This window comes from Mytilus galloprovincialis, chromosome 7 (assembly GCF_965363235.1).
Source record: "Mytilus galloprovincialis chromosome 7, xbMytGall1.hap1.1, whole genome shotgun sequence".
NCBI lineage: Eukaryota > Metazoa > Mollusca > Bivalvia > Mytilida > Mytilidae > Mytilus > Mytilus galloprovincialis.
Genome location: NC_134844.1, coordinates 83,433,754 through 83,459,020, shown reverse-complemented (window position 1 = coordinate 83,459,020; position 25,267 = coordinate 83,433,754). Strand labels below are relative to the sequence as shown.

Below are 25,267 nucleotides of genomic sequence, written 5' to 3'. Positions count from 1 at the left end.
CCCAAATTAATCACTTTACTCCTTTAAACAGAATTCAGGCTTCAAACCTGCATAGAAGGTACTTTTGGGACTAACTAAATCTGACCATATGTGGTATGGGCTATGTATGCTCACTGTTGAAGGCTGTATGTTGACCTATATAATTTCTGTGTCATTTGGTCTCTTGTGAAGAGTTATCTCATTAGCAATCTTCTTTTTACATATAATGAGGGTTACTTTTGAATTGTGTTAAAATGCATAAGTATTACTACATCAGGAAAAAAAGACAATAACAGTTGTTGCTAAATAGAAATGACAAGATGACTTTTATAGTAGATTCCATTGTACTTGAAATGATGTTGTGATCTGGTCATGTGTTTGTATATTTGGTAATTTGGTCTCCTTAACAAACTTTGCCTTAAAGGGGCACTAGCTACGAGATGTATAAAAAATCTAATGCATTATTTTTTTTGCTCAGTCATTAGTAAAATGCAAATAGTGAAATAATAATTCACTTTTAACTAAATATGATAAAAAACATTGATTATGAATTCACTAGCAAGTGAATAATTCAACCTCATTGAATCCGTATTCATGTGAACTTCAATTTAACCCCTTAGCTTGAGATAAATAACACGTGAATTGTATGTGTAAAGTTCTTTAAAGGAAAATAATGTCAACATTGAAAGTGAAACAAAGATAAATCATTTGATTAACTGATTCCATCCATAAGTTATCATTTTGATACGGGTAAAAACCATGATAAACATTTATTTTTCATCTATAATATGAAATTAAATAGACCTAGAATAATCCATCAGCACGAGTTTACTTAATCTATTTATATTTTTTTATGTTTACATTGCTTATATGGTCATCAGATGATTTTAGAGGTCAACTCAATAAATAATTAGATGGCTTTTGACTAAATTACACACAAAACGAAGCTACATCTTTTCATGCCCGTGCCCTGTTAATTGTTTATTTTAGACTTTTAGTAGTTTGGATAAATGTTTTACATTGTTATAAATAAAATATGAGAATTTGATTAAAATCAGTGAACATGAATTTGGCAGCTAGTGCCCCTTTAATCTAAGGTTATTAAGTTAAAGATAAAGTCACAGATAAGCCTCTCTCTCCAGATCCATTATCTACACTCATTTCTGAATACGGTTCCCTCAGTCAAAATTTACCTCAGACTGATTAAAAAACGTTGCAAAAAATCACTTTTTTTATATAGTTGCTGAACCATGAAAATGAGGTCAGGACCGTGGACATATGACAGACAGAAACTTCATTACATAAGACATCTCTATATACCAAGTATGGTATTCCACCATCTAAAATATAAAGCTTTTCAGTAGTTAGCTTAAGCTGTTGTTGGCTGATCACTTTCTCTATGTCAAGCTTTCTGCAACAGAAGTCACAGGCTTGACAAAAAAGACATTTATTATCTTCAACAGTGTATGCACAAAGTTCTGATAAGCAATAGCTGCTCCAAGTCTAGTCAAGAAAGGTTGTGAATAAAATGAAGACTGTTAAAGATCTGCAATCAGCACCAAATTCCATAAACTCTTGTCACAGAGATATGTCTCACTTTTTAGCTCACCTGACCTGAAAGGTCAAGTGAGCTTTTCTCATCACTTGGCGTCCGTCATCCGTCATCCGTCGTCCTGCGTCCGTCGTTCGTAAACTTTTACAAAAATCTTCTCCTCTGAAACTACTGGGCCAAATTTAACCAAACTTGGCCACATTCATCCTTGGGGTATTTAGTTTAAAAATGTGTCCGATGACCTGGCCATCAAACCAAGATGGCCGCCATGGCTAAAAATAGAACACAGGGGTAAAATGTATATTTTGGCTTATATCTTTAAAACCAAAGCATTCAGAGCAAATCTGACAGGGTAAAATTGTTGATCAGGTTAAGATCTATCTGCCTTGAAATTTTCAGACAAATCGGACAACCTGTTGTTGGGTTGCTGCCCTGAATTGGTAATTTTAAGGAAAATTGGCAGATTTTGGTTATTATCTTTAATATTATTATAGATAGAGATAAACTGTAAACAGCAATAATGTTCAGCAAAATAAGATCTACAAATAAGTCAACATGACCAAAATTGTCAATTGACCCCTTAAGGAGTTATTGCCCTTTATAGTCAATTGTTAACAATTTTCATTAATTTTTGTAAATTTTTAGGAAATATTTTCCACTGTAATTACTAGGCCAAGTTCATTATAGATAGAGATAATTGTAGCAACAAGAATGTTCAGTAAAGAAAGATCTACAAACACATTACCATCACCAAAACACCATTTTGTCATGAATTTATCTGTGTCCATTGTTAATATGCACATAGACCAAGGTGAGCGACACAGGCTCTTGAGAGCCTCTAGTTTCTCTCCATATTACAGTAAGATCGGGTCAAATTCTTTCATAAATAGGACAATTTCTGCTTTGTCATACTATACGGTATGGGTTTTTCTAATTGTTGAAGGCTATAGGGTTGTCTATAATTGCTTAAATTTGCTTTATTTGAACTTTGTTAATTATAGTTGTCTCATTATCAATCATACCACATCTCCTTATTTTTATATACTAAATGATAGACTTTAAAAGAGTGTATCAAGGCTTTAAAAGCAAGAATGTACTGTCCATAGTATATGGATGCCACAATATCATTATCTATTTTCAGTGGACAGTGAAAATGGGGTAAAAACTCTAATTTGGTGTTAAAATCAAAAAGATCCTATCATAGGGAACATCTTTAATACTAAAATAAGGAGGTCCAATTTGTCAGCCGTCATGGGGTAAAAACGACAAATCAAAGAATTCAACTTTATATATAGCTAATATAGGACAATGGTGTAGAATAAAAATTACACCACTCCAGACATTTTTGTTTTCCACATAATTAATATTGCCAATAATTTTAAATATCAATTCTCTGTAATTATCAAACAATGTCAATACTGGCTGGCCACACTACCTTTTCAAATTTCTTTAAACTTATTGTGTGTAGTCACACTACATTACCATTAATGTTTTCAATAAAAAAAAATTACCAAAATGATGGGTTGCTATGGAAACGGTGTTACCTATTTTTCATACAATGGCCTCCTGAGAAAAAACACAAAAACTGCAATTCTGACCAATTTAATTGACATAATATAGTATAATATTTACAATACAGTGGAATATGCTTTATTTATCTTAAACTACTGTATTTCAAGTTTCTTATCATATAAAAAAATATTCCTAAAAATAATTTTGCATAATTCAAAACGGCACTTTATATATACAAATTTTGGCATTTTACCAAATCAAGAAAATTCCCTTTGGGAGCCTATTTTGAATAGATTTTTTTTACCTTTGCACACTGATTTGAAATTAAACTAATGGTAATATACGTAGATGATATATAGTTGGATTTAAACCCCCCAAAAAAATTGTGGGAAATTTCAAGACCTTTCTGTACATAAATCTTAAAAAATGACAAAAAATTGCAAAATATGCATATTTCCATGGAAATGGTAGTTCATTTCACATTGCAATATATTGTCTCTTGGCAAAATATTTCACTAAACAATCAACAAAAATAATGATACTCAGCCACATTTTATAAAGGTTAATTATTTTTTTTAGGTTTTCATTAAGAAACTTTTAAAAGGGTGGGGGTGGGGGAGAAGGGGGTGCAAAACTTGAAAACTTGAAAATAGCATAATTCTCACATTTTTTGTTCAATTTAAATGAAAATTGAAGGAGACTTTTGTTTTTTAGTACTGAAACACTGTGTAAAGTTTTAAATTAAAGGTTTATCTGTTTTCAATTTGTCATCTGGACCCTTCCAAAAAAGGGGGAGGGGGGGGGGGGGGGGGGGGGGGGGTCAGATGCAAAACTTAAAAATAGCATAAATCATAAAACTTTTTGTTGGATTTAGATGAAAACTGAACTTGATCTGTTGTTTATAGGATTAAAACACTGTGTTAAGATTGTTACACATTTTTTGATTGGTTCTCAAGTTATCATCTGGATTCATCAGGGACTGACAAACATAACTTCAATTAAAGTTTGTCTTCGTCTAAAAACATGTCTTAGTAGTTTCAGAGGTAAAGTAAGTTCAAAAGGGCATAACTTCAACAAATTTAGCTGATCAAAATTTCCTGTTAACATGCACAACTACATACCAAGTTTCATCATAAAATTCAGTTCTTCAGTTCTTTAGTTCAACAGGAGTTGCACTGATAAACTGTGAGATGGACAGACAAATAAGCCAAAACAATATGTCTCTCCAGTCTCCATTAAATTTGTGGTAGTGGGGAGAAAAAATATATAAATTTTCGGGTTAATAGTTTTTTTTATCTTTCAGTGCCCTTTCCCTGCCAAAAATCAGGGAAAATGTCATGATCAGGGTTGTGTTTTTATGCATAGGTGTTATAAAAGGTATACTGAAAATTAAAAAATTATTGTAATGTTTTAATAATGCGAAAAATGTGAAAAATGTAAGAATCAGGTTTGCAATAACCTAAATTGGCATTGACATTTTTAGTGGCGATTTTCCTATACAAAAAAGTTTGTCACTGGTCAGAGATTTGCAATAATAAATACATTCATTACTTTTTGAATTTACAGTTAATATAAATATTAAAACAAACAAGTATTTTAAAAAGACTTATAAAATACAGATATTTCACTGATAAACATCTTAATCTAAAATTATAGAGAACATTCTTTCAAAACCTTCCTTTTCAAAACAGAACATTTACTGTCTGCAGTTGCAGCTATTAAATCTGTTTCATCGATCTTCTTTTCTTTTTGCACAAGTCTTGAGAAATAGCTAGCTATTTGTTGTGAGGTTAGATATTGAGATCTAGTGAACCTGTTTTCTCCATTTTTTAAGACATATCGCATCTCCTCAGCTACTTTTGATGGGTCCTCTTTTCTTCCAGTTGTTTTCCCAATCATAAATTTTTCATGCAAGTAAGCCTTTTGGTCTAATGTAAAAATGGTTTTTGGTTTGTTCACTTTTAATGCCCATCCTTTGTTTAGTTTGTCAGTAGCAGCATTGTTGTTGTTGTCAGATTGTTTGGTAAATGACACTCCTAAATTCCCATCTTCCAATTTCTGAGCATATAAAACCTTTGTTCTATCTGCCAGGCTAAGTTTTTCTTCCTTCACATTACAGTTCCCCACCATGATGTGTTGATCTAGTGAAGATGAATGTTTAAAAGAACGTGTACATCCTTCCTCAGGACAAGTAAAGATTTTTGATATTGTCCGTCTCTTCTTAGGAACTGGCTCTGTAATTTTATCTTCATCATTACTCTCATTTTGTGTATCTTCATCTTCATTATCATCCTCCTCATCATCATCACCATCATCATCCTCTACAAAAACATTAATAGAAAATTAAGTGTTTTGTTATACTAAACAAATCATAATTTTCATGGAAAGACATCATGCAAAATATATAAAAAAATCCATCATAATATAACATAAAAGTTGTCTATACGTGACCTTGTAAGTGTTGTGCCATTAAATGGTTGTGAAGGTGTGAGCTTTTGTTCCATGTTGAAGGCCTAACTTTATTACAAAAACAATAATAAAAACACTTTTTATTTGTTTTTTTTTTGTCATGTATGTACAAGGATTCTGTATCATGAATTTATATGTTAAAACTTTTTTATTGTATCTTTTGAAATAATTTCACAAAGAAACACAAATTGTTACATATACACAGTTTTTTCAATAAAACATAACTACCTCTGTCAACAACTACTGAACCCACGGTAGCAAACTGGGTATACGACCAATCATGATGAACAAAAAGCTGTATCACAGGAATTTTCTTATCAATAATGCTGTTCCATGATATCAACTTTCCTAAAATGCAAAATATAAGCAAATAAATTATTTTATATAAATTAATCAAAAGGGATCTTGTATGGATGCTAATATCAATATACTGAAGTACATATAGCTCAGGTGGTCGTGTGGTCAAGCAGGACAGCTACAGTGCAGGCGATTTGGTGTCACGATATCTCAGTAGTATGGGTTCAAATCCCAGTGAGGGAAGAACAAAAAAATTCTGAAAGCAAATTTACAGATCTAATATTGTTGGGTTGATTTTTAGGACTGTCAATTACAACGGAATATTGTATGAAACATGAAGATTCATGTATAGAGCAAAATTTCTTTAGTTGTGAATTTATAACAGATACATGCTGAAGGTCAAATGACATAACCCCTAGGTTTTTTTTTTTTTAACTGGTCACCTGTAGTATCAAAAATAGACATTATTTCTTCCCTTTATTATCTATGCAAGCCATTTTAGTTATGATTTTGTCAATTTGGTTAAGAGATATCACATTGTGTAACAAGATAGAGGTACCATTATTGATAAACAAAATAACATTATGAGAGGCAACATATTGTCGTTCACTTAAACTATTTATCTAGAAACAATTATGTGGGTAGCAGAAATTGATACAGTTGAAAATCATAATAGAAGGAAACTTTCTTCCATTCTCTGGAGTAATGAAATATTCTTGAGAAATGTTAACATTGATATCCAAAGTGAATAAAATGGCTCTTTAAGCTACAGTTGAGCTGATAAGTAAATCATAAAATTATATTACCTTGACCAATATCATAAGCTCTCCAAACTTGCAATCCATTATCAGTAAACTTAAAATTATGGAGCATAGAAATCAATGGAATACTTCTAAGTGAGACCTTATCATCATCAGCATTAATAACAGGACTTATCACTTTCACCATGTACTGGCCTCTTTGTTGCGAATCAATTGCCTGAAAAAAAATAATAAAAGAAATAAAATTTCGCGAAAAGAAGTTATCTTCTTTGGTCCCTACACTAGGTGACATCATATATATGCTTCCGACGTCAAACATAAACACCAGGCGTTTTCTGGCTTCTGTGCAGCTTCAGAATGTAATAAAATTTTATAAACAGAAGATTTTGAGGTGCAACATGTGAGGTTTTGTTTTGCTTATTATAGTAGAAATTACATGTCAATACATTCAGCAATTCAAAATGTCGGCTTTCTAAGTTACAGACAAGGAGATAGAGAATTTTACGCTAACTGTCATCCAATCAGATCCATTGATACAAAATAATTGCATTATAATTTGGCATGCACTTGATAGGTTAAATACATTTTGAGTGAATTTTACAAGTCCAAGGACAATAACTCTGCAAAAAAAATCATCAGACTGTAACTTGTCATGGTTATACTATATACCAAATATCAAACCAATATCTTCAAGCATGAAACGTGTGGAAAGCTGGTTTGCTGGACTGACAGACCTCATTCAAGCTTTCTAGGGTTATACTTTGACTTTAATTGCATATCAAATATTCTTAAACTCATTACTATAATTAACATACCAGTTTCATTTGGTGTGCAGTTGTCACATTATTGCCCTCGTTTACATATCTTTTTATAGCCGACTTGATATGGGAAGCCTTCCTGTCACATGCGCCCTTCCCATCCTGAGCCTCACAAAAATTGTAGGATTTTATTTTCTTGTCTAGCTCTTGATGTAAAGTAGCAATGGTCAATGTACTTTTGTAGCAACCAGCATTATCTGACCATATGTTGACCTTTTTGACAGATGGAATATTTTGAACCACATCGACAAGAATAGCTCCAGTTGTAGCTGCATCTTGAGGGGTTGGTTGTTCAAATATATGCACATGTGTAAGAAATTTCACACTTCCCTCTGATTTTAACATAGTAACAGTGATGTGCCAATTAATGCCTCTCTTTCCAAACCAATCTGTCTGGCCCTCTCTAAACTTTCGCGGTAAAAATTTCATGGCCCAGTCAGCTACCATGAAAGCCTCATTTTCCCCAAGACAGTTCACAACAGCTTGTCTTGCCTTTTCTTGATTTTTTGATCGAAGGATATGACTCTTCCATTCATAGATATCAGCTATTGCTTTTTCAACCTAAAACAAAAACAATTTTGAACTTGTTTTTGTAAATTTATAAGAACAAAATACAATAACACTTGTGCTTATGTTCAAGTTCATATTCACCTCATTCTCACAATTATATCTAGAATTTACAGTAAAATTTCAGGGCGGTTAGATCTTTACTTAATGAATAATTTTACTAATATCAAATTTGCTCTAAATGCTTTGGTCTCAGATATATATACTAGCCAAAAACTGCATTTTACACCTTATGTACTTTTTTTTGCTAAGTTGGTCAGCTTGGTTGGTGGGCTGGGTCATTGGACACAATTTCTATACTAGATACCCAATGATGATTGTGACCAAGTGTGATTTAATTTGGCTCAGTAGTTTTGGAACAGATTTTTGTAAACGTTTGCGGACCACGGACACAGGACGCCAAATAATGAAAAAAGCTCACTTCGTCCTTTAGGCCAGGTGATCTAAAAACCAGAGAAATGTGTAATGTAGGTCAAATTTACATGTTTTGGAAGGATGGTCTCAGACTTGCGGTGCTGCATCTCCTATACCAAGTCGCATACATGTAACTTTTTTCTATATTTAGTACTTGAGAAAAGATTGGATCTATCTACACTAAAACCAAAAACTATCATGAGGAATAAAATTTGATAAGATGTTGTCTCACATCTGTATTAGTCACACAGTCACTTAGTAATGAAGAAGTTGATATTTTATCGTATCTTTTTCTATGTTGTGATGTTATGCTATTGTTTCAGAAAAAGGGAGAAGGTTTGGATCCATTAAAACGTTTAATCCCGCTGCAAATGTTTGCACCTGTCCTAAGTCAGGAATCTGATGTACAGTAGTTGTCGTTTGTTTATGTAATATACGTGTTTCTCGTTTCTCGTTTTGTTTATATAGATTAGACCGTTGGTTTTCCCGTTTGAATGGTTTTACACTAGTAATTTTGGGGCCCTTTATAGCTTGTTGTTCGGTGTGAGCCAAGGCTCCGTGTTGAAGGCCGTACTTTAACCTATAATGGTTTACTTTTTAAATTGTTATTTGGATGGAGAGTTGTCTCATTGGCACTCACACCACATCTTCCTATATCTATAGGACATAACATTTTACCAGAATTTAAAAATACCTTAAAGAGCACAGCTTCAGGATTATCCCAGTGTCTTTCAATTGCACTCTTTGAAATAAAAGATAGTGTTTCATCAACAAAACTACACTGTTGGCATTCATCAGTATGTGAATGGTTATCACATTTTTGGCAGAAGGGTCCTTTTTCTTCACTCAAAGCATACGAACAACAATGGTCTGCTATGGATGATGATGTATTTACATGTAGCTGAAAAAAAAATTAGTTGATTCAATCTTTGGATTGGTTTCTTAAAAGATATATATATATATATACCCTTTCTCTCTCTATATATATAAATATAAAGAATAATATAAAAAAGAAGATGTGGTATGATTGCCAATGAGACAACTATCCACAAAAGACCAAAATGACACAAACATTAACAATTATAGGTCACCATACGGCCTTCAACAATGAGCAAAGCCCATACCGCATATAGTCAGCTATAAAAGGCCCTGATAATGGTTGCTTTGAAAGTCATATTCCTATACACCCCCAAAAACTTTGTATTGAGGGGGAGGGGGACAAAAGTACTATATCAGACCTTGGCATATAACCAAAGTAATATGCCAATAAAATGTGTAAACATTTCATACGGCTCTATTAATTACCCAAATTAGACACAAAACCATAATTTTTATGGATGGATAACAGACCCATAACCTTATAACAATGTACAACCACAAAATATTTTGAAGTCGTATGAAAAAGGGAATATAAAAACTAATAAAAACCTTATAATCTGTTTTTAGGTAATGCTTTGCTACCACCAAATTATCCAGTGTTTTCTTCTTTTCATCCAAGGTTAAATCTAACTGTTCTACAGTTTCTGTGAGATCTGTAAATGCTCGACTTCCCTCAGAAATATAGTAGTCAAGACCCTCCATAGACTGTCTGACTGAAGCACTGCAGTCGGTCAAAATCTTGTACATAGTACTTGTGCCTGCAAATGGAATTAAAATAGTTTAAGAAGAAAAAAAAGAACACCAATCTTTGACATTATTTCACATGAAGTGTATGTATGTAATGAACATAAATTTGAAATGAAGCCTGCTTTGTACTAGTCGGACAAGCTGAACCTGATCTTTAACTTAATGCTACCACACAAGGTAACAGTCTACAGGAAGACATGCCACCCCAAGGCGAGCATGCTACCACCAAAAAGGGCGGTTAAAAATAAAATGTTTTTGGACATTATATTTTAAGGTAATCCAATGAAATGGGATTAGCCAGAAAACCTTAAATTTTGTTAACAAAACGGCTGACGTCATCAGCAAACATACTAAATTCATAAAATTCAAACTGTTAATGCAGAATTGTAATCCAAATGAAATAAATACCTAAACGCTGAATGTTTTCATCCTCACAGAGCTGTGCATACTGCCTGATGATTGTTGCAGGGGCAATACTTCTGATTACATTTGGTGTTTGAATGAGTTCTCCAGTTGAAAGCTGTAATGTTTTTTCTCCAATTGGTAAATCTTTGATCAAGTGGTTTGAAGTAATGAAGTCTAAAAAATGGTCAAGCTGTCCATCATTTATTTTTGAACGAGGAATCTTTGATGTTTGTGCAGGAACACCTAAACCAATATTTTGTGCATGTTTCTTAGCAGAATAAAACTTGTAGTGAGATAATCCTGGTATACTGGCACTGACTTCTGCAAAACTGTAATCATTTGTTGCTATTGATAATAACTGTCTCCTCAACGTTGAGGTGTTTGCAACCATGTATGAGCTGACAATAGCATCCAACAAAGAGCTTGTGGTTTTATTTTTGTCATTTTCTTGCTCTCCAAAAAGAGATTTTTTGATGAACTCAGAATCATCAGGACAAATAGTATTCAGTAGAGCAGTTATACAAGTATTAGCTTTTGATAAATATCTTCTTTTTGTTCTCTCACTTGACTTCTCTAAAGATTCAGTTAGACACTTTACAGGGCTTATGTCACATGTTTCCAAGAATTCATTGAATTTTCCAAGTCTATCAATTCTGATAACAGATGCTTCTGTACCCTGACTATCAGTATTGCAGTAACTTTCAGTTTCAACATAACTGGTTGTTTCCTGACTTGATGATGTGGAAGCATGTACAGCAAACTGAAAATGAATGTTATTTTAAAAATATAAATAAAAATTCACAAATTTTATTAAATGTGTGCCTTTGATTAATACAGACAAAATAATTTTAATGCTATATTTATTTAACATGTCATGTGTTTAATGGGATTTGAAAAATTACTGCTGAAATAACAAATGCATGCTTTTCTTACTATGAAGCTTGTATATAAATTGGAAGTCAATTAATTAACAAATAAAAAAGCTAGAATGTTTACAAATGAAATTCATTAAAAAAAAACAATCAAAGGGCAATAACCCCTATAAAATAGGAATTTCCCAAATTTGAACTTGGCCAAGAGATTTTCACTTAAACGCTTGTTTGTAAGTTTAAAGTCAATCAGTTAAGAAATAAAAATTCTTGATGTGCTTACAAATTCAGGCAAACAGAACCCACATTTCCATATATATCCTCTACATTGCACACTAATTTAATTTTGGATGTAAAGTGTCTTCTGATTGGCTGGCATAATTTTGTTATGAGCCTATAGACATAATTTAGTCATTTGACCGTGACGTCATCAACGTTTTTTCATGGTTTTCAATGTTTAAAATGGAATCTGAATGGAATTTAGAATTAAATTATAAAAAATGACTGTAATATTTTTTCTGTCTATTCAAATAACAGAAAAATTTGGTGCACACTGTTAAATAACCTGCCACACGTGTTATTCAGTGTGCACCAAATTTTTTATGTTATTTCTTCAAAGACAGACAAAATATTACAGTCATTTCTTAAATGTACCAGGAACAAAAGTCAGATTGAATAAACAGCCTTTACGATCAGAGTGATCTCAAATGAACCAAATTATCAAATATGCAGTTAGTACATTGAAAGTTCTTGAAATCTTTTAGTCTTTAGTAAGTCATGACGAAAAGGAGATGCTTCATCTTGTTGTATAGGGCTAAGATACGGTCTGTGGTCTCGTTATGTAGCAAAATAAATTCAGAGTAACATTCAACATATAGACAATTTTTTATATAACTTCCTATTCAATAGAATCAATTCAAACATCATTTATTGAAAACATGATGTCATTCCGTTAACGTGGACCCAACCAGCGTAAGGCTGTGAGTGGGCCTACTTTATCGTATCTAGCTTTAATACTGCAAATTTTGATATAAATGAAATTTTCAATGATACTTACATTATATCCACTATTAAGTCGATGAGGTCTGAGATTATACTGTTCTTCATATTGATAGCTACATGTATCACCAAGGTTGTCACTGTTCATCAAACACTGCATAAAAAAAATGTTTACTTATATCAGATGATAACTGAGTCTTTACAAACATAAACCACAGTAAGCTTATCCATTAACAGGCTATCAGGACTCTGTTAATTTTACGTTTGTTTTTGTTCCATCATATGTCATGTATGTGTTCAACCCTCACGTGCAAATTCAACAAAACATTTTGATGAGTTTATTTGTACTGAAAAAATGGGATAACACAATTTGCAGAATGATATATATGCAATATATATATGACTAGAGGTTTTAAAGTACTGAATGAACCCACATATTCAATAATAATAATGTTAATATTCTGCCGTTGCTTATTGCACTAATATTGATTGTAATTTGTACATAGTTCAAGTTTTCAATAAAACTATGAACTGTAGAAGAAATTAATACTACATGTACTATGCACTTTAAAATAACACACATAAAACTTGAAGTATATTTTTTTTTTCTCAATATATATGTAACACTCCCAAACGTGTCCTTCCCCCCAAACGTGTCCGATTCTCCCAAACGTGTCTTTTCTCCCTAAACGTGTCCGGAATGTACAATATTTCCCAAACGTGTCCGATTTCATAACCCCCAAACGTGTCCGATAATTGTTATTCGCCAAAACGTGTCCAATATTTAACGCCAAAACGTTACACGTCTTTTAGCGCTTTTACATGTATCTCTTAAAAAAAATCGCTGATAACGTTTACGGCAATTCTATGATGGGAGACACACGTGATGAAGATGTCATTTATCAGATTAAGTTAGTTCGATGTAGGTTTTTAATGATTATAATAATTGCAAAATTAATCTGTTATTATTAAGTAACTTTGACTGCAGTTGTTTATTGTCCAGTTGCAAGTATTTCATATTCGTTTAGAGCGAACATACACATAGTTCTGGAGTTAAATTAATCGTTAACTTTGTTAATTATTTTGTACTTATAAACTCCGATGATGCCTTTTATATTTATCCGAATATTGCATGGCGGGGTTTTAACAGTATTTTTTTTACTTTTGTCAATAGTTTGTGTGTATTTCAAAAGCCCATCAAATTATAAACTTGTTATCCGGGTTTTTAATAAATTTTAGGTTTCCACCATCACTAAAGACACACGATAAGAAACATAACGTCCAGTGCCAAATATTTCATGCATAAGTTTTATAGATTCTTTTTTTTTATGAATATTACTATTATGTGATCAACGCCGGTTTTAAATGCAAATTTATTTTGTAGTGTATAAATAAACTTTAGAATGTTGATTATGTATTGTCCAGTTGCAAGTACTTTATGCATATTTAGAGCGCACAATAGTTTTGCAAGTTTTAATGTTTTTACAGTTGTACTGTACACATTAACTTTAAACTAAACTTTAAACTGATGATCGCGTATTGTAAAGTTGCAAGTATGTCATGCATATTTAGAGAGAACATACAAGTTTTAATGTTTTTGCAGTTCTATTTAGAGAGAACATAGGCTACCTGTTTTTTTTTCTTTTTTTTTTTTTACATTTAAACATACATGTTTTAATGTTTTTACTGTTCTTTTGTTAAAATAAACTCTAGACTGCTGGTTGCATATTGTCCAGTTGCAAGTATTTCTTGCAAATTAGAGAAAACATACAAGTTTTAATGGTTTTTTTCAGTTCTACTGAATAAATTAACTTTAGGCTGTTGATTGCGAATTGTCCAGTTGTCAGTATTTTATGCATAATTAGAGAGAACATTAAAGTTTTAACGCGCAGAGAAAGGGACACTTTGACCCGTTAACTGTACTGTTTAACTCAACATGTTTGCTTACAATTTACAAAAGAAATAGCCGAAATGACGCCCCCACTTTAAGCCAGTTTAATTCTTCCGTTTTGAAAAAAGTACTAACGTGCTTATGTATATTTTTAATGAAATGGTAAAATTAGTATACGTTAATGAAATAGCAATAACCAAATAACGCTTGATATGGACACGTTTTGGGGATTGGACACGTTTGGGGGCTAGTTGAGGAATGGACACGTTTGGGCGTTTATACAAATGACACGTTTTGGCGCAGTTTTCAACTAGACATGTTTGGGGGAATCGGACACGTTTGGGGGGAAGGACACGTTTCTGAGTGTTACATATATATTAAAAATGCTGAAGTATACTGAATGTCAATAGAAACACAACACCTACATGTACATGTATGTTGCATTGAATAAAAATTCACTGTCAGATCTTCTAACAAAATTCGCCTGTATCTGTCATTTTTCTCAGTTCAAAATTGATAGAAAAATTAACCCAACCAAATTTTTGTTTAACTTTAATTTAATATTCAACAAATATTTTAATATCTTTTTAATAAAAATAAATTGGGAGAATCATTATAAATTATTTTGGTATTCAGACTTTCAGTGCTAGGGGTAAACTATTTTAATGTATCATGATGTTTGATATACCCCTTTATATGACATGTATGACAGTCGGACTGATACAATTAAGCCCATTAACAGATAGAGATACCATACATACATGTACATTGACTCTGAATAAAATAATAGCATGTACTAGCATTATAACTTACATTTGTATTTGCACAAATTTCAGCCACGCTACATGAAGTGGATTGCCCACAATAAAGGGTCTTTCTGCATCTTGGACATATTGCTGAAACATACAGTTCAAATTATTTTTTTTATAAATAAAGATACATTTTTAGTATATGCAAATTAAATAGATGTTTGTCCCATAAGAGAAAAAAAATGAATTTAGGAGAAATGGATTCTTATAAATTCCTTATTAAGTTTATAGTACACTACTGATTGTGACAAATTTAAATATTTCGAAATAAAACCTGTCAGTTTTTGCTGAACTTATTCTGTACCTTTGTTGTTGACAGGTTAAGCTACATGTTTTTGGAGAGAAATTCTGTTTCTTGTTTACTTTCTTCAAACATCGGTAATATTTTGGGTAGGGGAAAGAAATGGATAAAATCATGCAATTTAAAGGTGTTTTTCCTTCTTTAATAACTTTAGAAACTGAAAGATTTCAGCTATTTATGCAATATCCTGACTGTTCCTTGTAAATTTAATAATAGGTCTCTTATTTTGGAAATAAAAGACATTTTTATTTAATTTATAATGGTCCAGTATTGCCTGGGAGGTGGGTTGGGGTCCACTTCAATACTTAATTGATAGGGGGTGCCGCTGGGGTTCTGTTACCCTACCCTTTTCATATAATTTAGAAAAAACTTAAATCAAATACCCTTTGCAGGGTCGGTTCCAGCCATTTTAAAAGGGGGGGTTCCAAACCCAGGACAAAGGGGGGTTCCAATTACATGTCCCCATTCAAATGCATTGATTGTCAAAAAAAAAGGGTTCCAACCCCTGGACCCCCCCTTTTTCTGGATCCGCGCCTGCTTTGTAGGTTTTTTATGTGGAGGGGGGTAAACTTCTGCAAATTTAGTATATCTAAAATCAATTTTTACATATATATCCCTATTGTTCAATCAATTTTGCCCAAATCAAGTTAAGAGGGGGGGGTGGGGGTCAGTGAAAAAAAACACTATGTGAATTAAGTTTTTTTATCCTACATTGAACTTTTGATGTTATCCCCATGCTGGTTAATAAATATAAATAATAAATTATGATACTAAATTATAAAAAAAGAAATCATTTTAATTATTTTACTTACGAGTTCCAACTGGAACTATGATTCCTGTTCTAGCATGAATCTCTTTCACTTTTTCCACAGATACATTTCTGTCTGCCTTTACCCCATACCATCCTCCATATATGTTGTTGTCTTTGTTGTGAGAGGAAATTATATCAGGTATTCCACATATCTTTGATTTGCAACCTGCTTTGTTTTTATTCAAAAACCTGTGAAAATGTTCACTGCACACTTGAAACTTCTGTGTAATATCACTTGGCAGTAGACCAGCCTCAGTAAGAACAATGGACTGCAATTCTGATGACAAAGAAGTCAGTGGGGAATTTTCACCTACACATTCACATATCTGTGAGCTTTTAAAGCTACAGAAGGACATGGTTATTTACAGATCATAACTATTGTTTTAACACTGACTGTTGATCACTGATATCGTCTGCAAAGTTTCTTCCATTTGTGTATACTTCCTGTGTACATGTGTGCTTTAGATCAGAAGAGTTCTACCAGGGGAGATAACTCTATATTATCAATAATGAATAATGAAGATTTTCTTAATACTTTTTTAAGGACATGCTTGAATATCCCATTCAATTTACAAGTTTACTTGGTTATTTATATAATATAGATTATATTTAGGTCAGATAGTACTTTGAAATCAGTGTGGAAAGGAATGAAAACATCTACAGATTTTAAGGATCTATGGAACACTGTAGAACCACTAAATTCTTTAAAATGTAGAAAACCTTGATAAATCTGCATATTGGCCTATCAAAACTTTTGAAAACATTAAAATAAGCTTGGAGAACATTTTTCATGACATTAAGCAGTCTTCAAACAAAAATTTAACAATATTTTAATTACCTTTATTTTTACCTGAAAAGTCATGTTTCCATGGCAACAACAGGGTGACACATTATGATTATGGAGTGGCAAATATTTTTTTTTTGAAAATTAAGACATTAAATGTATTGAGGCGAAATTTGGTGGAATTCTGTATCATGTCATGGCCAGCTCATTTTTATATTTACAGAGAATTGATATTAAAAACAAGTTTTGGGTCGAATCCGATACCGATACCAATAGTATATTCACCTGTTACCTATTACCTTATCTGTACATTTCACATCTGACAGGCACACCACCAAACGGTGTATTTAGGATTTTGCTATATACACGGGTCATAATCACAGGGTTGACACTACTAAATTCAATCATTGTCAAATTGTTCCCTATTGTAGTATTTTAATCAGTTAGACTTTCTAAGATGACAATACGAATACTAAAAATCTGGACTTAAAATAGGTTTTCAATTTGTTAGCGGGCATGACGTAAAACAGTGAATCAAAGAATTCAACTTTATTTATAACTTATATAGGACAATGCTGTTGATTAAAAAATACTCCATGACATTTTTTTTCCAAATAATTAATATTACCAATAATTGATAAGTTCCAGGTCGATGGGTTCAAAAAGAAAGCAGAGAAAACTGTGCATCTTATAATCGGCATGACTTTATCAGATGACAATACCAATACTAAAATAAGGCTTACGCATAGTTACATACTTTAATTCAGTCACGGACCTGCGATATCACGGGTGTGTTCTAGTGTGTACGTTTCAAGTTGATTGGACTTCAACTTCATCAAAAACTACCTCGGCCAAAAACTTTAACCTGAAGCGGGACAGACGGACTGACTAACGAACAGACAAACTGATGCACAGACCAGAAAACATAATACCAATAAATGGGGCATAAAGATTAATAAATAATAAAATAGAGAAAATAGTTTATTCAGCAGTAGAATGTATATGAATAAGAATGTTAAAATATGAGGTAAAAATATAAATATGTCAAAAACAATAACAGCAAAAAAAACAAATATAGGAATCTATATTATATATAAAGGATACAATCTAATCATTGACTTATGTTAACCTTAATGTCTGTCAGGTCTAGAGCATGTATATTTACAAAACATAAGGCTAGTCAGTCAGCAGTTGTCTCCCCTTCATGTCTGGATCACTCAGTATCTACCAAAAACTTACTTTTTTTCTGCAAGGACCACCAGTTTAAAACTAAAATGGGTACTTCTGATAAACAGAAATTTTTGAAAAGAAAAATAGAAATTATGTGTCCATAACACAAGCATGCACCTATCACAATATCATTTTATGTCTTCATTAGAACGTGAAAGTGGGGTCAAAACTCTAATTTGGCATTAAAATAAGAAAGATCATATTATGGGAACATGTCACTATTCGTGTACTAAGTTTTAAGTTGATTAGAATATCAACTTCATCAAAAACTGCCTTGACCAAACACTTTAACCTGGAGCGCGACAGATGGAAGAACGGGCAGAAGGATGGACAGACGAAAAACATTATGCCCCTAGGTGTGGGATAAAAATTGAATCAAATGAGTACTATATTTCTCCTATCTATGACAGATTGTCTCCATTTTAGCTATACTTTCAATACAGTCAGTATGATTTGTGTGTACATTGTACCTTTATGTATGACATAGATAACCACTGATGAAAACAATCACATTATTATTAGACTAGTTATTAACCTCCGTTTACTGAGCAAAACACACATATTAATTACCTAAACAATACAGTGTTACATTTTATACATATAGTGTTTCTATTCATAAAGCAGCAGGTTATTCATTTTTGATAAAATAGATTGATTGGTGAATGCTTTATGCCACATCAGAACAAAAAGGCTATATCATGGACTCATGGTTGTTGATAAAAATATCTTTTTTGGTTGAAATATAATTCAAAATATTGAATTTAAATTTTTCAGTTCAATGATTTGAAAATACGCCAAATGAAACATAGTTAATCAATAATCAATCTTCCTAATCAAAACTTTTAAAATGCTAATGTTATTTTCAGTATATCAATTATCAAAAAAAAACTCCCTATAATACATTAGCTTACTTCTGAAAATGGGAGATAACTCATTACCTTTTTTTTTATTATTTTTGAAAACTAGATTTTAAATCCAATTAAAATAAGAAGGGCTGACCCTGTTATTTCAATCCTTTATAATTTTTAATTGTTTTATCAAGTTGTTTTTTTACAGTGAAGAATATTAATGGTGTCTATAAATTAAGACTGTCCATTTCACAGAATTAAAAGCAATCTTAAAAAGTTGAAAAAATTTCAACCATATGCATATACATGTACTTTAAATGATATATTTCAAATTTTTGATACAATCAAAAAATTATTTATTACAGTTTATTTTAATCAGCAGTATTCTTTCTAAAAGCACTATTAATCTAATTTAAAAATGATAGAGTTAAAGGCATACAAAAATAAAGTTTAACACACTCTTGAACAATCTTGTGAAAAATACAATAATAACAAAAAAAATCTTAAAGAACAATTCGATCATTTTAAAGCAAACAACAACAACAAATTAAAGACAACTTTTATTGCAGTAATTATCAATCTGTGGAAAATCAAATGGAATGATGCTTAGTATGGGGGTCTCATTGGGGGGTTCCAATCCCGGATCCCGCTTATTGTTTTGTCAGATTCCCGTATCCTGCTTACACTATGTACGTAAGCAATTCTCATTTTTTTGTCATTTCCCGGGTCCCGCTAGACCTCATTTCCCATTTTCACGACACAATAATTTAACTTTCACGTGTCACGCTTACAAAAAATCGACAATCCCGCGTCACGCTTAGACCCCAATGAGACCCACTAGTATCTGATTCCCACACCCCCTTTAAACTACCATGATGTGATGATTTATAAATTCATAATTCTCTCCAAATACAATGGTACTTTTTTATACAACAGTGCTATTTGAATAGATTTTACAATGGAATCTTTTTTAAAATTTTAAATGAAATGAACTTTTTTAATCCCACGATGCTATTTGAAAATACAGGGGAGACCACTATGATAATTTTCAAGTGCTACATATTTTATATCCTTAACATGTATATATTAAATAAAAGACTTATGATTTTAATACTGATTTGTTTTTGGCAACAAAAGATTTTGACAGTTAAGTTATTGAAATTTTGACAAATGATCATCTATATATTTTATTTCATTTTTATCTTTGACATAAGAAATGCTTATCATTTGGAATATCTTCAGCAGTTTAAATTTGTATTACAGACTTTTATCCTTTATTTCTTGAAATAAAAAATTTAGAAGGTACAATAAGAAAATACAGATTGATGGTTGTTTGTTAAAAATAAACTTGTCAACAAATTCTAAGTACATTTTGTAGTACATTTTTTTTGTAATACTATTTATTGTGTCTTTAAAATTAAAACTGACCATATTTCTGAATGCTACAACATATAACATAAAAATACAAAATTGTAAAAGAAATGCTTGAAAATGTATTTCAAACTATTTCCCATATTAAATAATGATAAAAATCCATTCCCCAACCCAAGAAAAAATATTTAACACAATATGAAATATCTCAAATGCCATAGTAAATTTTCAAAACATTAATTACAAAATGTGAAAAGCTATTGCATCATCAAAAAGATTGATAAAATGAAATTATTCCAACAAACTAATACATTCTATATCATAATTACTCACACTATCCTTATCATGAAAAATTCAATTTTGAAAGAAAACACTGTAATTATCTCCCTTGATCCCAATGAAACAACATTTAAATTTATCATTTATCTACAAAAACTCATGTATTATGCCAGAAAATATTTGGTTAGTACATTTTGAAATTAAAAACATTTTTGTGTATTAAAAAAATAAGAAAGTTGCCGCCAATTTATAGAGTTTTGCCGTCAATTTATAAAACTTTTACTCTAATCTGAAGTCAAATACTTAATCAATGCGGTTTATCTCCCTTTGAAAACATTTTTTTTTTTGTGGAACGCATTTATTGTATGTTTCTATCATTTGAAACGATTTTATTTTCACTAAAGTAACAAGAGTTACAGCTGGTCATCCTAGTGAAATCAAAATCACACACAATAGTGATTTTTCATTTTTGCTAGTGATTTTTAATTTATACTGGTAAATTTTTCAATTTAATTGCTGTCGATTCACTTTGTTAATTTCTCTGTACATATTTAGTAAACATACATGCACATCAAGATAAAAAAATGTTGATTAAAAATTTCTTTCTTTAAAAGAGAATTATTCAATATCACCAAGAGTGAATTTTGACTATACATGTATTATTTTGTCTAAACTGTTAATCATAACACTTTAGACATTATAGGAATCATAAAACAGATACTATGGCATCAAAAAATCTTTTAAAATGACAAGTTGTCTGTGAACCCCTCATTCTTATTTTCACATACATGTGACAGATATTTGATCAAATTTGAAAGATGACTGACCAACAGATCTATCAGAAAAGTGTCATTTGTTCAGAAACAATCTCTGTTAACAGAACATATGATCTTATGACACAATTTTAATATCTAATAACGTGGTCAATTATAAGTTTAGAACTTAAACAATATCTAGTTATAAGATTTCTTAGTGAAAATAACTAAAAGTTTGAAGCATTAGTTATAAATTTTGAGGAATCGGGGACGGGAATGTTTGTGGTAAAGGTGAGCCATCAGGGTGATTCTGTCTCGCCATTTCTTCCAATGCACGTCGTTTCTTTATTCCTTCATTCACTTTATCGTAACTTGGATGATTAAGTTTGTAAGACAGTTTCCATAGCAATGGTTCTGAACGTGGAACATATTTCTGTCCTAATGAATCTATTTTCTGGTTGGCAGGTGGAGGTGTTGGTGGTGCCGGTGGTGGTGGTATAAATCTGTGTTCATACTTCTTGAAATTTTCTGGTGGTAATATATTGCCTAAAATAAAAAACAAAATATAAACAACTATTGAGATCATCTCCTTAATATAAATGAAAATTATCTGAAAGGAAGGCATGTAATTACTTTTTTTTATTTCTTATTTCTAAATTTCTTTTTATCTTCTCTAATTTTTGCTTATAAAAAGTTGAATTTCATCAACTTCATAAATGTTTTCCCCCTTCAATTTAAAAGGCTAGCGAAATGTGTGTATATTGAATTGGTTGTCAACTTTCTTTTTTTAATTTTACATTTCAAATTCTATTTTAAAAATATAATTTTCATGCACAATACGCAATATATACTTTGTCAAGTCCAATTTACAAAGGTTTACCATTCAAGTTAACTCAGTTAACTTGAAAGGTTAAGTTTTGTAAATCATATCTTAACTGAGTGCATGTTCCTGAAACTGAAAGGCTAAAGCAATACATTGTAGGGTTAATTACAATATATATTTATTCTCTATATCATATATGCACCAGTCTGATTGGTGTTGACTAATTGCATTATGTACCTTAATAAAATAGTTCAGTTATTTATATTTTTGTCTCCATTTCTGAAAATTTCATTTAGAAGTTTAATGGTCAGATATTTTTTTTTTCTCTGTAGGTTGACTTGTGAGGCCCCTCATGGGGGGGGGGGGTCCTAGTAATCACATAATCACCATTTTTTTGCCAATATAATCACATAATCATTAAATATTTGCTTATCTTTAGTAATCAAATAATCATAAACTAAAAATACAGTCCTAGGTAATCAAATAATCATGAAATATTTGGCTTAATAATCAAATAATCATTAAAAAAACGGCCAAGTAATCACATAATCAAAAACCCCATGAGGGCCCTCACTTGCAAGGTGTAAATGTCAGTTTGTCATGAACATGTGGCACTGGTCTGTTTTAACAATACATATTCCAAAAAAACAGAAAAAAATAACTCTGACACAAGATCTTACCTAACTCATCTAGTGGTGGATTTCGAGCATCACTTTTTACTCGTAAACGTTTGAAATCTTTTACATCTGCTCTTGTCCTATTAATTGCCAGTGCCTCAAACTTTTCATTTCTGAATACTTTTGACTCCCGTAAATATTTATCAAATGTATGAGCACCAACTCTTGATGGAGCAGGAATGTTCAATGGGTACATTGTCGCTATTATATCACCAATTTTTCTTCCTTCAGCAGTATTATGAAACCCATATTCCTTTCTAAAATTTCTCCACACATTACTGTTGAAATTTGAGTCTGAATTTAACGGAAATGGTGGTGCATGCTTCCCTGCTTCCAACCACAGTTTATATCCCATATGAGGATGACCATGTACAAATTGTTCATGGTCTGTCCTAAGATAGTGACTACATTCAATGTCAAGCATAGATTTAGGTTTTCTCCTTGAAGCAAGTTTTTCTGTTGGTCTTGGTGTAAATCCTGTGTATTTTGGATTTTTTTCTCTCATTAAAGATTCCCTCTCCTCAATGGTCGGCATTATGACATTAGCTGACATCACAGCTTGTCAGAGGACAAATTTTCTGAAATGGAAAGAAAAATAATTATTATATTGGTTAACTATGAGTTAATAAGCCATCAATGGTCAAGTTTTATCTATGATTTGAATAGTAAACAAATCTTTGGTTTTATCAAATGGAAAATAGTTTGGTACATTTTTTATGTAATTTAAGCATTTCAATAAGAATCTGACTGTCATGTATATAAGGCCACACCAAATTAATTCCTTGTTCGACTGCACACATTTTTTTCAAAACAGAATTTTTTTATTTTTTATATATTCCCGCTTCCCGCATCCGCAAATGTAATCATGTCCATTTCCTGCACCGTTTTTTTGTAAATGATATAAAAAGATATCAACATTTGTTTTTAAAATCACAGTCTAAACCTGTATATATAACCCCACCACACTGTGTAAATATCTGTGAGAATATTTGTTTCAGCATGAAACCAATTTATCCAAAGTGAGAGTGCTCCAATATAAATATATAACAGCGGAAATACCTGTAAAGAACAAAACGTTGGTTTATTTCCCCCTTACTCATATTCCCTATCAAAAAATGTTCGTTGTTAAAATAAAGTACAAAGAACTTCTGAAGGATTTGCCTTCAATGCAATTATATTGTATGCTGGCGAAACAAAACTATCCATAGCCGCTGCATGTTTATGCACCTGTCCTGATTGATTCAGGGGCCTGTCGTTCAGCAGTTGTCGTTTGTTGATGCAGTTTATTGGTATTTTCCCGTTTGCTGGTTTGGATATATGAATTAGATAGTTGGTTTTCCTGTTCAAATTGTGTTCACTAATAATTTTAGGGTCCTTTACAGTATAGCTTGCTGTTTGATGACGGTCTGGATCAAAACCCTGTGTAAAAGGTCGTACCTTGACCTGTGTTTGTCATTATCAGGTTGGGAGCAACCCTTCCTCAGACAAGGGGTCATTTTACTGATGTAGAAATTAAAATAGAAATACAAGAATTTGTATAGTGCTACTAAAAAATCTTTGAAAACTTAGAATTTTTTACTCAAAAAGAGGAGAAATATATCATATTTTAAACCACTTTTCTAAAAGAGGGTTCCACTTATTTTGAATAATATTGTAGAACAAGAAATTATATTGGTGTGGCCCAATTGATGTTTTTTTTTAATTGTATTTTGTGTATTTTATTAAAACCATGGAAATTTCAATATTCAATCAAGCGCAATGGTGTCTATGTGTCTTTGGTAGAAGTTGCTGATGCTGTTCACCCCAAGATTTTTCTATAAAATAAGCTTTATTCAGCTGTTTAACAGTTTAAATTTACATTAGGTTTACAAGGTTATCTCCCATTTCTGTATTAAAATGTGACAAAATATTCTTTCAAAATATATAATTTTAGTATTGTAGCTGAACTGTAGTACATCGAAAAATGTTAGTTTATAATCTTCAATAATAAGTGATAATACTGTATATATATGTTTCATCTCAGATTACTGTAACAAGTCTCAGCCTCAGGTTTCATGAAAAATTTCAGATAGATTACAAAAAAAAGACACTATAATTGACTTTGAATGATAATAAAGTGATATTAAGTTCTGACGTAATTTTCATTTACAAAATACTTACCTTTTATTTTTATAAAATTTTAATCATTTTTTATTGGTGAGCCACCATATCGTGAAATTGTATATACGTCGTCATAACAATTCCAAATCACGTCAAATCTCGCAGGTGCTTGTGCTCTTCTTTACGGTGAACACACTCCCGATAATTATTTACGTTAAATTTCATTTAAAAATATGTTTTTAGACGGTTAAGCTCAATTTATGATAGAAATACAAGGTTAACTATTTTTAGAATATAAAGAATTAGATATTGCAAATGAA

At 31.6% G+C, this 25,267-nt stretch overlaps 3 protein-coding genes across 3 annotated transcripts; all 3 read right to left on the bottom strand.

Annotated features, from left to right (window-relative positions):
- Positions 1-4,279: 4,279 nt before the first annotated feature.
- Positions 4,280-10,892, bottom strand: LOC143083838 (uncharacterized). Its single transcript, XM_076260219.1, has 7 exons — positions 10,404-10,892; positions 9,798-10,006; positions 9,064-9,270; positions 7,386-7,949; positions 6,616-6,787; positions 5,741-5,860; positions 4,280-5,364 (listed from the first exon to the last, which is right to left on the bottom strand). The coding sequence occupies exons 1-7, from the start codon at positions 10,789-10,791 to the stop codon at positions 4,694-4,696; spliced, it is 2,331 nt and encodes a 776-aa protein (XP_076116334.1). The 5' UTR covers positions 10,792-10,892; the 3' UTR covers positions 4,280-4,693.
- On the bottom strand, positions 10,841-16,463 carry LOC143084289 (uncharacterized). The gene is made up of 5 exons (XM_076260700.1): positions 16,082-16,463; positions 14,973-15,055; positions 12,327-12,422; positions 10,896-11,160; positions 10,841-10,851 (listed from the first exon to the last, which is right to left on the bottom strand). The coding sequence occupies exons 1-5, from the start codon at positions 16,434-16,436 to the stop codon at positions 10,841-10,843; spliced, it is 810 nt and encodes a 269-aa protein (XP_076116815.1). The 5' UTR covers positions 16,437-16,463.
- A 1,369-nt stretch (positions 16,464-17,832) lies between these two features.
- On the bottom strand, positions 17,833-25,140 carry LOC143083837 (testis-expressed protein 52-like). Its single transcript, XM_076260218.1, has 3 exons — positions 25,008-25,140; positions 22,851-23,425; positions 17,833-21,893 (listed from the first exon to the last, which is right to left on the bottom strand). The coding sequence occupies exons 2-3, from the start codon at positions 23,398-23,400 to the stop codon at positions 21,595-21,597; spliced, it is 849 nt and encodes a 282-aa protein (XP_076116333.1). The 5' UTR covers positions 23,401-23,425; positions 25,008-25,140; the 3' UTR covers positions 17,833-21,594.
- Positions 25,141-25,267: the final 127 nt, after the last annotated feature.